Source organism: Buteo buteo, chromosome 27 (assembly GCF_964188355.1).
Source record: "Buteo buteo chromosome 27, bButBut1.hap1.1, whole genome shotgun sequence".
NCBI lineage: Eukaryota > Metazoa > Chordata > Aves > Accipitriformes > Accipitridae > Buteo > Buteo buteo.
Window position 1 is genome coordinate 12,585,221 of NC_134197.1, and position 15,896 is coordinate 12,601,116.

Consider the following 15,896-nt stretch of genomic DNA (forward strand, 5'->3'; position numbering starts at 1 on the left):
GGTGAGAAACAAAGATGAAAGCTAAAAACACCTTTCCTCCTCCGCTCCCCCTCCCCCAGCCTTTTCCCAGGCCCAACTTCTTGTCTGCAGTCTTATTCCTCAAACTGATGTTTCAGTATTCTGTATTATGATTTGGGATCCTTGACGTCCTGTTTTTCTTTTCTCTATGTGTAGGCCCAGGCAGCCCTAAAGAGTTATGGTGAGAGCAATTTCAATGGCTCTCTTTATCTTCATTCCAATGGAAGAGACATGCTGATGCTGGAGGTTGATATGAACAATGAAAACAGAAAGAATGCCAGAGTTGTCGAATTGAGGGCTTTCCTCCATCAGACAGTCCTGATAAACCCAGAATCAGTACAGTTCCAGCTCATGGGCAAAATATTTCCATCAAGGTAGAGAAATTAGAATCTTGGTTAAGAGGAGCTGAAGAGTGTTCTGTGATACTTATTTAAATGTAACCGCTTTCATATAGCTGTAGCAGAAGGCACTGAGCAAATGCCATTTCATGCATTTTCCCTGTTACTGAAATACTTTTGCTCTTTATGTTTAATAAGTTGGTATAATAAGTTATGTTAATGTGTTCTAGTTGCTTTCTTAGGACTTTGTATAGAGATAACTTGAATGAATGGATGGTACTGTTATATTGGGGTTAGATAAGCAGTTGGTTTTTTTCCCCCATTGTTTGTCCTCTCAGAAGTAAGGAACTAATATTTACAAGCTATGCCAGTCAAAGAAGGCATTTCCCAGTGTTAAAGTTTTATTGGGTATTGTGGAAAGCTCTGAGGTGGCAGGGATAGAAAATAGAAATTTGGCCCTCCCAAGTTTCAGCTGTCTTCCAGCTGATTTTTCAAATTTCACAAATACAAAAGTGTGCAGTGAAGGAGTTGATGATTTTGTAGCGGTCTCAGTGTTTAGCAGTTTATGAGTTGGATGGGGTGAGGAGAAGGTGGAGACAGAATTAAATAAATCAGAAGTTATTACAATTTAGTTGAAGCTCATTTGATTTACTAGTAAAAGAAAAAAAAAGTAGATAAAATATTCAAGAAAGATATTTCATGTGTTTCTGCAGCTTACTTGCAGTTCTGGGCTTCCAATACTATGTTCATTTGTTTAAGTACCAAGATAGACTGTAACAGAGCAATTTATTGCAGCTCACTTCACAGAAAGTAAACCAGAACACTTAAAATTTCTGGAATGACAATTTTTTAGGATATATATTACAGGGAGAAAAGAGAGAAAAAGATTGAATACTTTTGGGGAATTGCTAAAAAGATGCAGTCTATACAGACCTCAGTTGCTGACTGATGAAATGAATCTTACATCCCTGAATTATGTAGTTCAATTCTTCCCATCAAGTGGATTTTCAATGAGTTTTTATTCATCATCAGTCTTGCAAGAGGGTTCCAATTTCTAGGAGGGATGTCTAACAGTATGAAAATATGATTGCCTCACTTACAGGTATTTTGTGTAGTATACTTGAGTCTAGAAAGTCAGACATTTCAATGGACAGTTTGTTGAAGGCAATGTGAAAATTGAGCCTCAGTCTTATACTGGGAACACTGAAAACTGAGTTTCTTGTTGCTCCAGCAGGTTTCCCTAAAAAGCTGTGCTGTGTTTCTCCAACACTGTTCAACTCAGGGCCAAGATACAAAGAAATAATTGTTGGTTCATTTACCAAACTCAAATGGTGGTGACATTTAAAATTATTGTTTAAGCTGAATTCTCAATGCTGCTTTTCATAGAATCATAGAATCATTTAGGTTGGAAAAGACCTTCAAGATCATTGAGTCCAACCATTAACCATGCCCACTAAACCATGTCCTGAAGTACCCTGTCCACTTGCTTTTTGAATATCTCCAGGGATGGTGACTCAACCACTTACCTGGGCAGCCCATTCCAATGTTTGACAACCCTCTCAGTAAAAAATTTTTCTTAATATCTAGCCTAAATCTCCCTTGCCTCAACTTGAGGCTATTTCCTCTCATCCTATCTCCAGCCACCTGACAGAAGAGACCAACCCCCACCTCACTACAACCTCCTTTCAGGTAGTTGTAAATCAGCACTGAAGAGAGATTTCGTATTGTGGCAAAGAAGAGTTCATTTCCAACTCTATCTAACTCTGTCCATCTCTTTCTTTTATTGGGGGTCATAACAAAAGCATCCAAGAAATTGGAAGAAAAATCAGTCTGCCAGTCTGTGAGGCTTTACTGAGTAGTTTTACTGACTAGTTTTATAAACATCTGGTGAATATCATGTATTTATTGCAAAGCATCCAATTCACTGATTCACAACACTGGAACAAGTGCCAAGAAAGTCTGTGGAGTCTCCATACTTGGAGATACTCAAACCTGACCACATGTGCTCCTGAGCACCTGGCTGTCATTGATCCTACTTGGAGTGAGAGGAGGGTTGTCTCGACAATCATGAATTAAGCATAATAATATCTTACTAGGAATTTTTATCTGTCTTTTTAGACTTTTGATATCTTCTGAGGTGAAGCTTAATGAAAATAGGCTTCACATGGATTTCACAGGAGCCAGGGAGCAGAAAGCTGGTTTTGTTTTGTCCCTAAATGGAAGAGTCCACCACACATTTGCTGGATTAAAGGCCATACCTCATCTTCTTTCTCTGAGTGGATTACTGAAGTGCAAAAACAACATTCATGATGGTACATTTTTATTTTGTGTTTTGCTGCTAAGTCTGCAGCTATCTAAGGAGGCTTCTTAATTTTAATGTATTCCTTACTGAACTGCATATAATGCAGAAGAGAGTATTTACCATGCAAAATAAACTGTTGGTCATTGGGTTGAAACTACTTTTTAGTGAACTAATATAGTTTGATAATTTTTGTATTTTCATTGGTTGAAGGAAATAGCAAGTGGCATCTTTCCTGTGCAGGTCTTCTGAAACGGAGGGTGTGGGGGGTGATGGGGTGTGACTTGAGGCCCTTACTCTTCTGAATGGCTCCATGGGTGGACTGCAGAGCTCCAGAGGGATTGTTTAGCCTGGAGTTACACAAGTAATAGGTCATAGTCCCTCTGTAAATTTTCCTTCAGAAGGCAATGCAGTGTAGTCCATGGCCTAAAGGCACAAGCATCTTGGTGAATAAAAAGGAACAGCTGCCAAAAGTACTATTATGTAATTTGTTTTAAACACAAGACACTTCTGCTAGTAGATAAACTCTCTCAACGATAAACTGATTCACTCTTTAGATTAGGCTAAATTATCATTATAATAAATGGAAATTCTTTTGCTTCTTCTTAGTATTAAATTAATAGTAGATTTATATGTTGCTTACAAAATTCTGGCTATTTCGGTCCCAAAAGACTCTCTCCATGGTAATTGTTTCCGCTTGTTACAGGTAACATCAATGTGATGGTCAACAAAACACTGTATGGACTCCATCTCAGGAACAGAAATGTGTTTGGGAATGCCACTGTACACAATATCACTTTTGCCATGTTTCAGAATGGAAGTCAGGCAATCCCAATGGAGGCAAAACTGAAAGGACACCTGGAGCTGAGTAAAGAGATGAAAAGGGGGCTAGCTAGCTTCCAGGTGGATGAGAAAGCCCTTTCTGTAGATTTTTCCAATATCATGAGTCATGGGCACAGCAGAGTCAGTGGGACTTTCACACATAATATCAGCTTTTTAAAAAATGCAGGTATGAGGAAAACTCTGACTTGATGGTATGGTGTAACAAGGTGTCAAGGTGAATTTATCTAAATGAGTGCAGACAGTGGAAATAGATGAGGTGCATTTGCTTACACCAAAACAAAATGTGATCTAGTCTTAGCAACATTCTTTTTAATATTGTTGAGAAAATACAATAAGATGGATACAAAACTATTTAAAAACTCTTTGAACTGCTTCAGAGTAAATTATTTCTCTCTTGTACATCTGTATTCCTGCATGCTGATCAGTTCCTCTAAGCATATTTTTATGCCTGTTTTGATTTGGGTCAGAATTGAAACATTGGGAGTCATTGAATAAATCACACTGAAGACTGAAATATGCCAACTGTTGTTTTCTAAGCAAAACCAAGGGTTTTCATGAGCTGAAGTTACCAATAATTTTGAACGGGTAAATTGCCTTTGTCCCTTTGGACTGAAGAAATCCATTTTGAAACTTTCTGACAGCTGACTCCTGGAGTTGGACACAATACCCATTGATAGATATCCTTTATTAAAAAAAGAAAAATCCTTGACTTCCAAAGTGCATGCCACATTTTAATTTAACAGTCCTTTTTTAATATGATTCTCATATGGTAGGTAATCTTCTTTTCTAGAAATATCAGTAAGTACAGCTAACTGGATGGTCGCACTTTTAAAAAAGATCTTTTTCTTATGAAAAACTATAGAAGCTTCTTTTAATCTGTAATACACCTTTTCTGTATTTTACAATGACAACCCAGAAATATTGTGTTGATTTTAGTTCCTCCCTGTCAATAGGATTGCCCTTGGATGGCATTCTTAATGCCATGTGTGACCATGGCAGAAGAAATCACACCATTACTATAGCCTTACAGAGTGGCAGTGAAAGGATTACTGCTGTGTTTGGAGGTCACAGACTGTCCGCAGAGCCTCCTAAATCCCAGCTATCTATGAGTTTAAAGCACAACGTCTCAAAGATAAAGAAACACGGGATCCCTTTTATTGTGGAAGCTGCTGGATATTATGAGGTAAGGAGAGTTCTGCCTGTGATTATTTAATTTCTGGCAGAACCGTTTCTAATAACCGTAGGTTATTCCTGTGCACTTTATTCCAAAAGCATCTGCATTTTTGAGATGTACTAAATGACTATGTGAAAGAAATGTATTTTCTGGCTTCTTGTCCTACTGTGTATCTGTCATCTGAAGTCATGGAGCTGAATCTAGACTAAATGAGATGCTACATTCAGTTCTCATTTAAGTGAAGTGCTTTGCTGCATAGCAACAGGAGTCTTGTCCAATTTTATTTTTCCCATATAAATGGGAAGTGGACAGGCAGGCCTAACGTATGTAGCCATCAGGTAAGTGTCAGTGAGCCTAGGTACTATATTGCATTTGGTACTGGATTTAACTAGTTCTGAGGTCATCCTTAGGATGTCTGCTAAAGAGTGAAAGAGTGTTTAGCATGACTTTCCGTTTGGAAATCTCTACCCACAGAAGCGTCACGGATCATGTTTCCTGGTACAGTGTTGCTTGGCCCACTCTTCTCTCTATCTGCATTTCTGCTATAGATCTGTGAATAAAGTATAGCTCTTTTGCATCTCAAATGATCCTTCCATAAAAGAAGGGTTCAAATATTTTGCTTGTTCTAACATATGCTGTCAGGCTCAAGTCACTAACATACTGATATTTGTGGTGGGTTCAGCCACTGTGGTATAGTGAGACACAGAGCTATGCAGAGGAAGAATTCTATACAGTTCCCCTTGCCCTGCTTACTAGTAGTTTCACTGCTTTAATCGTGTATGCCTTAGGACTCAAATCCTCCAGGGTACTGATTGCTCTCAATGTGTTTTGGAGCCAGAAGGAATTACTGGTACGTAGCATTCGGAAGGTCTAGCATAACAGGAAAATCTGTATTTGAAATGAAGCTGCTTTGATGAATTTGCACTTTTATTTTACCAGTCCTGCTACCCTGACACAGGCTGTGATGTTTTAAGCATGATGAAACAGACTGCTTTTGCCAGTTGTTGCTGGGATGTTTCTTTTCATGATTTGGTTTCTTCTGTGCATAGAATTTCACCGGAAAGATTGCTGCAGGGATAACAACCACAGTGGAGACGGAACAGCTCAAAATTGAAATAGAGAAGAAAACCACTGGCAGTGCTATGGAAATCTCTCTTTCACTTCACCATGATGTGGGAGGACTGACTGACATTGTTCCACGTGTACTAGAGGTTAGCAGAAGTCCTACTATATAGCGTATTTGATGCAGCTTTCTGCTCTGCATTCTCAATTGTTCAGACTTATTGCTTGAGAGCAAGGTAGCAGGCCAGAAGGGAGAGAGATTTTTATCAAACAAGGCCAGTACAGAAAGCCTAAAATTTTTTTGCTTAGCAATAAAGAGGAGATTTTGTGGTGGGTAACAAAACATTTACATTATGAAACTGGAGTGGGTGCTTGCTCAGGCACAATAGCATGCAGTCCCAGCTTTTCCCTCTTGCTAAAGCAGAGTTTGCAGGTGGATCACATGGCTGTTTGTGGGTGCAGTGGTATTGACAGCAGAGTGAATAATAATGGCAGTAGTTTTCATACATCCAACAGCACTCCCCAAGGACTTCCCTTTCTGCAACAGGGGACACAGCTGATGGCATTTGAAATACTGAATGTCTACTTGTGACACTGGTATTTTCTATGCCAAACATAAGAAATACCACTATCTCCTGTCAAAATCAAAAGCCAGAGTGTCAAAAATAGTTCTGTCTAGCAAGCAACTGTTTCCTACTGTTTGAAGATATTCTTCTGTCTTTATGCTGATAATATTTTGGTATGATAATGCAAGATTAGAGACATGATTTAGCCTCAGATTCACTAAACTGTTTATCTTTTTGAAACTGATCTCTAACCTTTAATCTTAAGGCTGTTTTAGTATCGTCATGCTTTTTATCCTGAAAGCAGCCTTTTAGCTCGTTCCTTTGTATTTTAGTCCTCTCTGCTTTTCTTCATGCTCTGAATGTGCTTTGTTTATAATTCCAACAGGTTGCTTGCAGTGGAGAATCTGCTAACAAACAACTTTCTGGCCTTTGCAATGGAGCAATTAGATTTCATCATTTTGAGGTACTGGCTTCATTTATAAACTCTGCTGTCAACAATACACTGTCTTAACTATCACTAAGTGGATCTAAGTACTGAAAGGTGTCAGAGATGTAGAAATGGATTTGAGTTAGCTGGAATTTTTGCATACACTTTCAGATATTTTCACTCCCTTAGTATGGATTCAAACAGACCAGATTACTGCTCCAGCATGGGTCCCCTGCAGGGTCACAAGTCCTGCCAGAAAACCTGCTCCAGCGTGGGCTCCTCTCTCCACGGGTCCACAGATCCTGCCAGGAGCCTGCTCCAGCACAGGCTTCCCATGGGGTCACAGCCTCCTTCGGGCATCCACCTGCTCTGGCGTGGGGTCCTCACCGGGCTGCAGGTGGAGATCTGCTCCACTGTGGACCTCCCTGGGCTGCAGGGGGACAGCCTGCCTCACCAGGGTCTTCCCCACGGGCTGCAGGGGAATCTCTGCTCCGGCACCTGGAGCATCTCCTCCCCCTCCTTCTGCACTGACCTTGGTGTCTGCAGGGTTGCTTCTCTCACATATTCTCACTCCTTTCTTCCACTGCAGTTTCTGTCACACGGGGTTTTTTTCCCTTCTTAAATATGTTCTCCCAGAGGTGCTACCACCATCGCTGATGGGCTCAGCCTTGGCCAGCAGCGGGTCTGTCTTGAAGCCAGCTGGTGTTGGCTCTCTTGGACATGGGGAAAGCTTCTAGCAGCTTCTTACAGAAGCCACCCCTGTCGCCCCTCTGCTACCAAAACCTTGCCACACAAACCCAATACACATGAGTACAATATGTATAACACTTGTCGCTCCTGCTGAGGAGTGAGGGGAATTGAACACATTCTCATAGTGCTAGAGCTCTATCTACTTATAGTAAAAGCAATAGCAGTTGATTTTTCTGATACTAGTAATGGTTTGAACACAGTTGTGGAGTTGGGTTTTTTTTCTGTTATTTTTATTATGGAACTCTAAAATAAAGATTTTAGGCCATGTCTCCTTTTGTTTAGGAATTTATAAATATGTTGGATGATTACAAAATGGTGTCAGGGTAGTAGGGAAATAGTTCTCTTTTAATAACATGAGCATTTAAAAACAGTATATGGCCTGACAGGAAAACAAACTTGACAACAGTTTTTCCTGTAATTTTTCAGACTCCAGCAAGAGTTTCAGTGAATGGGTCAATGTTTACCAGCAACTTTACTGTCATCTTCTTTGGACACGTTTCTTTTCATGACTTGTTTGCCTGCCTGCAACTCCATGCCACCACTAACGTCCAGCCTCATTTAGAAATTGCCTTCCAGCATTCTTTGCCTTCGCTTCAGTCTCTGGGAATTGCCAGAGAGAACCAAGTGAAGGTGTCAGCCATGAGAAGTGAGAAGTATAAGGCCATGCTTGTTATTGTCCTTGGGCCTTGCAGTTTAAAAGCTGATGGAGAAGTGAGCCTGGCAAGCAATGAAACAGATACAGAATGGGTACTTACTTTTAGAAACAAGTGCGTCAGTCTAGAGGTAAGCCTGGATTGTTTTCTGTATGGCATTATAGTCTGTGTATTTCAGATCATTATGAGTCATAGAGAACTATCTCCTGACACTATGGAAAGGACAGTTTTGGTCATTAAAGTTGTTCTGGCAGAGCCATGAGTCAGAGCACTTGCAGAGGGAGTGTATTTGAAGATGAGAGTTTGGAGTAATGCAATGGTAGATGTTACTGCTGTTCCCATAAAATAGTTGCTTAATTATAGCTTTTTAATTAGAATAAACTTTCATCCTAGAATCTAATGAAAAGCATGTCTTTTCTCTTTGAAATTTTGAGGTTTTCTTTGGGGTTACAAACTTTTTCTTCTACAGTACTTATGAAAAGGTTGTTGTAGGGCTTTTTTTTTCCCCATACAATTTATTTATAATTTCTTTTTCTCTTGTTTCACAGAGAAATTTCTGATTTCTTTGTGAAATAAGCTCTCTTGTATGGTCCTTTCCAAAAGCATATTGGTTCAGAAAGAAGAAATGCTTTCTCATTAATTAGAAAGAAATTAGGAAGACAGTTACTTTACCCTGTGGGCTTTAAATAGTATAATCTTTTCTGTTGCAGAGGATGGGATTGCCTCATGCTGTAGCCTTCGAGGGCTCATTTCAACAGAACATCTGCAACGTTGGCTTGTTAATGAACCTCCAGTGTGATGGCAGAACAGTTGATGTGCAGATAGACACTTCCTGCGAACACGAATATACAGCCCAAGGGATGCTCAGGCATTCAGTTCACTGGCTGAGTCAGCTTGGGCTGCCTTTTGAAAACTCTCTCCTGTTGTCTGCAGCCGCAGACTCCACCACTGAGGGCATTTTGTTGCTGCAGGCTGGGAAGTGCAAATTTAAGGCTAGAGGAGACCTCTTTATTCAGAATAAAGCTGAATGGGCACTGGAAACAGAAACAGAATGTCAGCTTCTGCAGGTAGCTCTTAGAGGCTTTTGAAGAGAGATTTGGTATCTAATGCAGGCCGTATAGGCTTTTAGCTAAAATAACAATGTTTGAGTGTTGGAAAGCGGCTCTAAAGACACAACGGTCTTACAGCATTAGGCAAAGAATGTGTCTAATGTATCCCGTTAGTAGGTGTTCTCTGTAGACAGAGATTATTAGTTCAGTCTTTGCTACTTGTTGCCTTTGCAGATCAAGACTGCCTCCTAAGGCTGAACAGCAGTTTTAGTTTGAACTATTTGTCAAAAAATACATTCTCTGGTCTGTCTTTTTTATCGAAGTAGAAGTTGTGAAATTTCCTTGGTTTTTCCATCTAGCCTCACTGACTACATTAGAAAGAATGACTATTGGGAATTTAGGGGGTTTTTCCAGATATTCATAGGCATTTATGTTTTGCTTTTAACTCCTCAGTTTTAATTCCTCAACTACTAAGTAGCAATATAAAAACAAAAATTACAGAAAACTGTGCGTCACCCATAGTGAAGAGGGAATGCAAGCCACTTAAAATATTTAAGAGTAGAATTTTCAGTGTTTTTACAAATACTTTGAAAGAATGAGAGGGAACATTTCATTTGGGATGTTGCACAAGACAAGCTTGAAGTTTTAGTATTAAAAAAAAAAGAATCCTTATGACACCAGATGCAAGAATGTCTGTTGGGCCTATTATTTTTTGTGGGTTAGTTTGTTTGAAAATTGAGATTGGTCTGGTCTGAATGAAGCGGAGGATGTTCAGTAAACTTTGCCACTCTGAAGAAATGGCATTTTGTATTTTTGTAAGTGTAAAACTTCATATAGATACAGAAGTCATAAATTCTGCAGAGCAGTCCTAAAATCTTCCCTCAGACCTTATTCAGGCAAAATTGCCATCTTACTGTTGGGAGGGAGAAAAATGGCAGCGCAGAGATTGTAGGTTTTGTCTCTGATATTGTAACTTAAAATCTCCTTTCTCGTATGCTAGAGGGAGATGAAAAAAGACTCAATACTGACTTGTCTTAAAGTGTATGTGTAATCCAAAGGACTTTTATTTTTTTTAAATCTTGATAGGATCTCAGTATTCCAAATCAGTCACGGCTCACAGGATCTATTCAGAAAGACAAGTGCCAAGCAGAACTTCTCTGTGTCCTTGAAGCAGAAGGCAAGACTGCCCATCTTGAAGTGAGAACAGAGTGCGAGCCAAAGATTACACTGGAAATTCAATTCAGGCATGACCTCCCTCAACTGAAGGAAATCCCAAGAGAAAATAAACTGTCCATCACTGCACAAAACCAGTTAAAATATCATATCGGAATAGGAATGAAATTGGGTGATTGTGAGCTTCAAATGGATGGGGACTTTGACCCTGAAAAGAAGCTTCAGTGGAAAATGTTTCTAGAAAACAAATGCCAAACAATTCAGGTATTGGAAAGAATTTTTTTGCTTTACTCTTGAATTTATACATCTAAACTGGGATCTTTGACCTACTAAAGTCAAAAGAAAATAGTCTAATGTTTTCAATGGCAGCAGAGAAACAAGAAACATATTCTCTTTTGACGTTACATCTTGCTTTTGGTGCTCGTCATTCACTGTATTTTTGTATGATATAAGCCAAATTTTCTATGAATCAGTACCTGTAGTTAATAAACTTGGTTGTTCTAGCTCTGATGTATTTTTTTAAAAGCAAGGTTGAGAAATCTACAGGGTTTTAATCTTCAGAAATAATGAGTATTCAAAATTCTGTTTGACTTTATCAGCAATTACAGTTTCTCAGCAGTTTGACAGCCAAACTCTGAAACAGTTTAAAAATATATCAAGTAAATAGGTAATATTCAGGTCAGAAAATTTTCACTCAGCTTTACACAAAATTGAAATGTCTGACAAACTGATATGTAATATATGAAGACCATTGTAAGACCTCAGCTGAGAAATATTTCAGGGATTTAGTTGAAAAACAAACAGTGACATTTTGAACAAGCTGGTTTGGACTGCCCTAGTGAGCCATTTCTTTGTGGTAATTCTTGCAAATGCTGGCCATATAATTGTCCCTGAGCTGAACCTTACCATTTACAGTGCCTGACCAAGCACCACCAAATCACTCCTCCTGTTTCATTAATGAGATTTAACTTCTGGATTTGGTGGTAATCTCACTATAGACTCTATAGTCTTAACAGCAACTAGTAAGGTAGGAAAAAAAGTAGTTTCTTTGTTGACAAGATTTAGCCAGTAGAAAAATACAGTGAAAACTGAAGTTCTGTGGAGGAAGATCACTCCATAGCACACAAATGTGCCATCATTTGCAGTACAGTCTCATTTCTGTACAAAGCAAAGGAAGTGGAGCCCTGTCTCTGGGACAATCAACCTGGCTGGCATCAGGCATCCTGGGAGTCCCCATTTCTGAAGGAGTCCACAGTGTCATTGCCTGGGAGAAGCTGTGTGAGCTGGGGAGCAAAGTGACTTTCAGAGCTTCCCATGTAAAGACAGGCAGCGTGCTGTGACCCCTCTCAGCTAGTTAGCGTGACACACTAAGGTCCTTTAGCCTTTTGACAGAGGAGTGAAAAATGGCACTTTTTTCCCTCAATTCTTACCCAGTAGTTTGTTTTCCCAGGCCGGACTATTGTAGGTAGGTGGAGGCGGAGAAATTCTGCAGCAGGATTTCCTGAAGTAGCAGTTCTAAATTTAGCTGGATTGTGCATTGACTTTTCTTACTGAAAATTTGTATTGCTATTGGAAATCCTGATGTCATGGTGCTCGGCCTCTTACAGATCCCCCCAGTCAGTGCTATGTAGGCAGGAATGGAAAGGACAGGAGAAATGTACTGAAAGTTTGAGAGAGATGTTATCACAGAATGATCTGTGGATTCAATATGCAAGTCAGGGTAAATCTGAATATACAAAGATGAGATTCTTCCAGAAACAGAACTGCCATAATAGACCTATATATGCTGCCTGGTTTCACTGGATTTATGGATGCTTTGGGCCACTGGAGCAATGCCAAGCACAGAAAATTAATTTACTTTTCCCTTAGGCAGGAAGAGCTGCCATTTTATCCTGTGTTCTATTTATGCTGGCTTACTTATCAAAAATATGTCAGACATTGAAAATAAAAAAGACAAAATGTATAAAATGTGATAAAAAGCTGTCAAGATTTCTGAAACATCCTATGGATATGCTGCCTGATAAACTAGATTTACAGCTAGGTGCTATTAGAGCTACTTATTAGGAGTAAAATTTTCAGGTGTATAGTGTATCTGTGGGTAAGTGTAAAAGTGGTGAATTTTTTAATTTATTTTTTTTTTCCTTGTACAGGATCTTGGAGCACCATTAAAAATTGATGGTTCAGGCTATGTTTTGATGGATAAAATGAACCTAGAGTCACAGACATTGATCAGTGTTGATGAAAGTAAATTACAAGGACTCATTATACTAAAAGTCACTGATGTAAGTACCCTACAGACTGTTAGAATGCATGTACAAAGTACTGAGTGACATACTCTGTTTTATTGGGAACAAATGGTCAAGCTTTAGTAAAAAATGCCAGAATAAATATAAATCTTTGAAAATCTGTCACCTGTAATGTGCAGTAAAACAGATGTATAGGATAATAGGATACAGGCTTGTGGCACTTCCTGAATCATTTCATTGGTATGCTCTTTGTGTGTGTGTATATATTTTTTTTTTCTTTTTATATTGTACTATTTGATGTTCCTTATATTATGTGGCAAATATGGTAAGACATGCGAACCCACAAATGCTGATCTCACTTCAGATATATGACAGGTACTCCAATATAATACTCTTCATTCATCATGAAAGTATACAGGAATGCATAAGAAGAAAAAAGATTGTGATTTATAGAGTGATAACCGTGATTTACATTGCAAAATAATAGGCAGCAATTAATTGAGACACTGCTGTTTGTTTCTTCAGTGAGACAAGAGCACAAGAAAGGCTGTGAACCTCTTGCTTTCCTGTTGACAATTACAAGTTTGACTTCTCTTGTCATCAGTGCAGGAGAATAGAGTACACATGGAGAGAAGTATCTTCTTCCTTGTGTTCATTCACTTTCATGCCGTAACTGGTAATTTCTGTGTATTTCTGTGCTGTAGAGAAACAGATAGCTAGTGGGAGTTCTTTGCCACCAGAGAGAAACATTTGCACCTTTTTCCCTCTTAGCTGAAATATGTATTTTTTTTATCCTATCTGTTAGGGTTGATTATTTTTTCTTTTTCCCAGTGTAACTTCCCTAAGTTCAATACAATTGGTTTTAATTAGTATTAAATGTAAGACAGGCAGATTTGCTAAAATTCTGTTTTGAGCTGTGTATTGCAGCAAGCTTTGGGTTCTACGCATGCTTTGCTATATATGCTGTGCAATATTAACAGGAAAGACAAGAGTTAGATGCAGTGCTAACCCATAACATTCAAGGAGCTGCTGGCATTGGCATTCCTATGAGAATGTTAGTTGATGTGATATCAGAAAAAACCAACAACTTCTATAAAAGACTTATTAACTTCTGCGTGAACAGCAAGCAAGTAAGTGTCTCCTCCATATTAATAAGATGTGAAACAGAGGTTAAAGTGAGCTAATTGACTTGGTAAATATTGTTTCTCCATTTGAAATAGCTGTGCATGAGGCCCTTATAGGAATACTCTGCAGGGGCTGGTTTGGTTTTTAAAGGCTTTAATTAAATGAAGGCAATATCTTTCAGCCACTCCTGTGCAATCAATTCTAGCAACAAATTTGACATCAGCAATGATCCATGTCTCCTGTTTGCAAACTGTATCAAACCTTTCTTATCAAGTATCTTCCCTATTACAGTACAAAGTTGTGACACATAAAAAAATTAGACAATTCTTCACTATAAATTTTTCATAGTTTTCATAATTTTACTCTAATACATATTTAGTACAATAATTACAATTAATCAGAGTGGTCTCAGTATCAGAGATGTGCCTCAGTTAACTTTTGTCATATTTTATTTGGACTGAACAGGTTACAGAAGAACTGAGCTTTGTCCAGAAATTGGATGTTTTGTCTCTTAACTACCAATTTACTCATAATATAGAGGCACTGAAGACTTTGCAAATAAAAGACAGGATTGAGTTGCAGGTAAGTTATCGGACAATGACAGGAGAGACATGAATCCAGCCTGAAATCATGCCATGATAGAAGCAGTAGCTGTAGAAGTCAGATGGCAAAGAACAGAGGGTATACATGTGACTTTCAGGACATGGTTTAGTGGGCATGGTGGTGTTGGGTTGACAGTTGGACTCGATGATCTTAAAGGTCTTTTCCAACCTAAATGGTTCTATGATTCTATGACTTTATGCATTTGCTATTTAGGTGAAATTTTTGTCTCTCTGCCAAGGAGGGTAGAATTGTACTCATTCAGTTGTTAACTTTGGCATCTTTATAATCTTTTCTATTCTGTTATGCCATCTTGCATAAGATCATAGCACAGATTTCAAAGTTGCTTCATGATACTACTTCACTTAAAATTCAAGATTTGAACAGGAGAAAAAGCTTATTGCTACAAAATATAGCCCAAGTGGAGCAAACCACACCATAAATGATCTACCTAATGTTGCAGACACAAGTGGGAAAGATCATTCTTAACATTTTGAAATACAGTCTAACCTTCAATAAAGTATCCTTCTGAATGAAGGAGTCTGCATTGTCACACCACCTCTGCTTTCATTCTCATTTATTTATTTCTAGACCCAGTGCTCTTCTTTACTTATATTCTACTTAAGTGAGTCTTCCTTGCCTTTAATTTAGTTTCCAGAGAGAGCAGCAGTGTCTTCCATCCTTCAATATGTAATTTGAAGTATGGTGGAGTATTCATCATGAAAGTGCATTGCAGGATGTGCAAACTGTTTGGTTTTTTTTTTTGTCCAAAATGAATGGTCTGATACATCTGAAGTCTGTGCATACAAGGACTATCTTGGAAAGAGCTGGGATAAGATGAGGCAGAGAAGTGTGGTGGTGGTAAAATAAAATGTCACCCTGCAATGGGCAGGTAACAAATCAGTTACTTTTCTCACCAAGCAGATTGTACTCCTGAGTTCTGTAACCCATCAGAAGTGAAAGGAAGTTGGGGAAGGTGTTATCTGTCTAGGTGGAGAGTGGAGGTAGAAAAGCATATTGCTGCTTATGCTTCTCATAGAATAAGATTTTCCTGAATTTGGGTGTTGTCCCAATATACATGGGTCATACTGCCTGCTTGTGTTTTAAAAACACTTATATTCTTTCTCTCACTCCTCCCTCTCCTTCCTGCTCTCTTTCTCTGTCTTTGGGGTTTTTTTCCCTAAAGTTCGGGGTGGAGGGGAGTCCAGAAGCTCAGTTTGTTCTTGAGGGGTTGGGAGAAGAGCTTGCTGGACCAGAAAGTTTCATAGGAATAAGAGGTTGGAGGTTGGCTCCCAATGCGTGAACAAAGAAAGCCACAGCTGAGCTTGCGGCACAAGGAGGGCAATGCATTTTAGCTGACATGCCTAGTCTGTCTGATAGATCTGCAGTGTAGCTTGTATAGACCAGACAGAAGTGAGTACTGATATGACTTCCCAGTTTACATTCCAAACAGTATTTTCCTCCCAGACTCTGACTACCTGGCATATTTTTTTTCTCTGAGGTACACAAGCCTACAGCACAACACTTACTCTTTACTAATCATGTAACTTCTTGAATAGCGTTAAGGCATTGC

General features: G+C 38.9%; 1 protein-coding gene across 6 annotated transcripts in view; it reads left to right on the forward strand.

The window, feature by feature from the left end:
* Positions 1-15,896, forward strand: part of LOC142045157 (uncharacterized) — a 100,024-nt gene that overhangs the window by 52,860 nt on the left and 31,268 nt on the right. For 5 of the 6 annotated variants that reach the window (XR_012654534.1, XR_012654535.1, XM_075058354.1 and 2 more), the window contains 12 exons: positions 175-392; positions 2,475-2,668; positions 3,362-3,664; positions 4,452-4,681; positions 5,722-5,883; positions 6,686-6,763; positions 7,904-8,260; positions 8,841-9,197; positions 10,266-10,616; positions 12,503-12,634; positions 13,579-13,728; positions 14,189-14,305. Coding sequence is in view for 4 of the 6 variants with exons in the window: in XM_075058354.1 (XP_074914455.1) it covers positions 175-392; positions 2,475-2,668; positions 3,362-3,664; positions 4,452-4,681; positions 5,722-5,883; positions 6,686-6,763; positions 7,904-8,260; positions 8,841-9,197; positions 10,266-10,616; positions 12,503-12,634; positions 13,579-13,728; positions 14,189-14,305 (2,649 nt within the window). In the remaining 2 variants the exon portion in view is untranslated. The remainder of the gene's footprint in view (positions 1-174; positions 393-2,474; positions 2,669-3,361; positions 3,665-4,451; positions 4,682-5,721; positions 5,884-6,685; positions 6,764-7,903; positions 8,261-8,840; positions 9,198-10,265; positions 10,617-12,502; positions 12,635-13,578; positions 13,729-14,188; positions 14,306-15,896) is intronic. The other variant, XM_075058355.1, reaches the window with a different exon arrangement.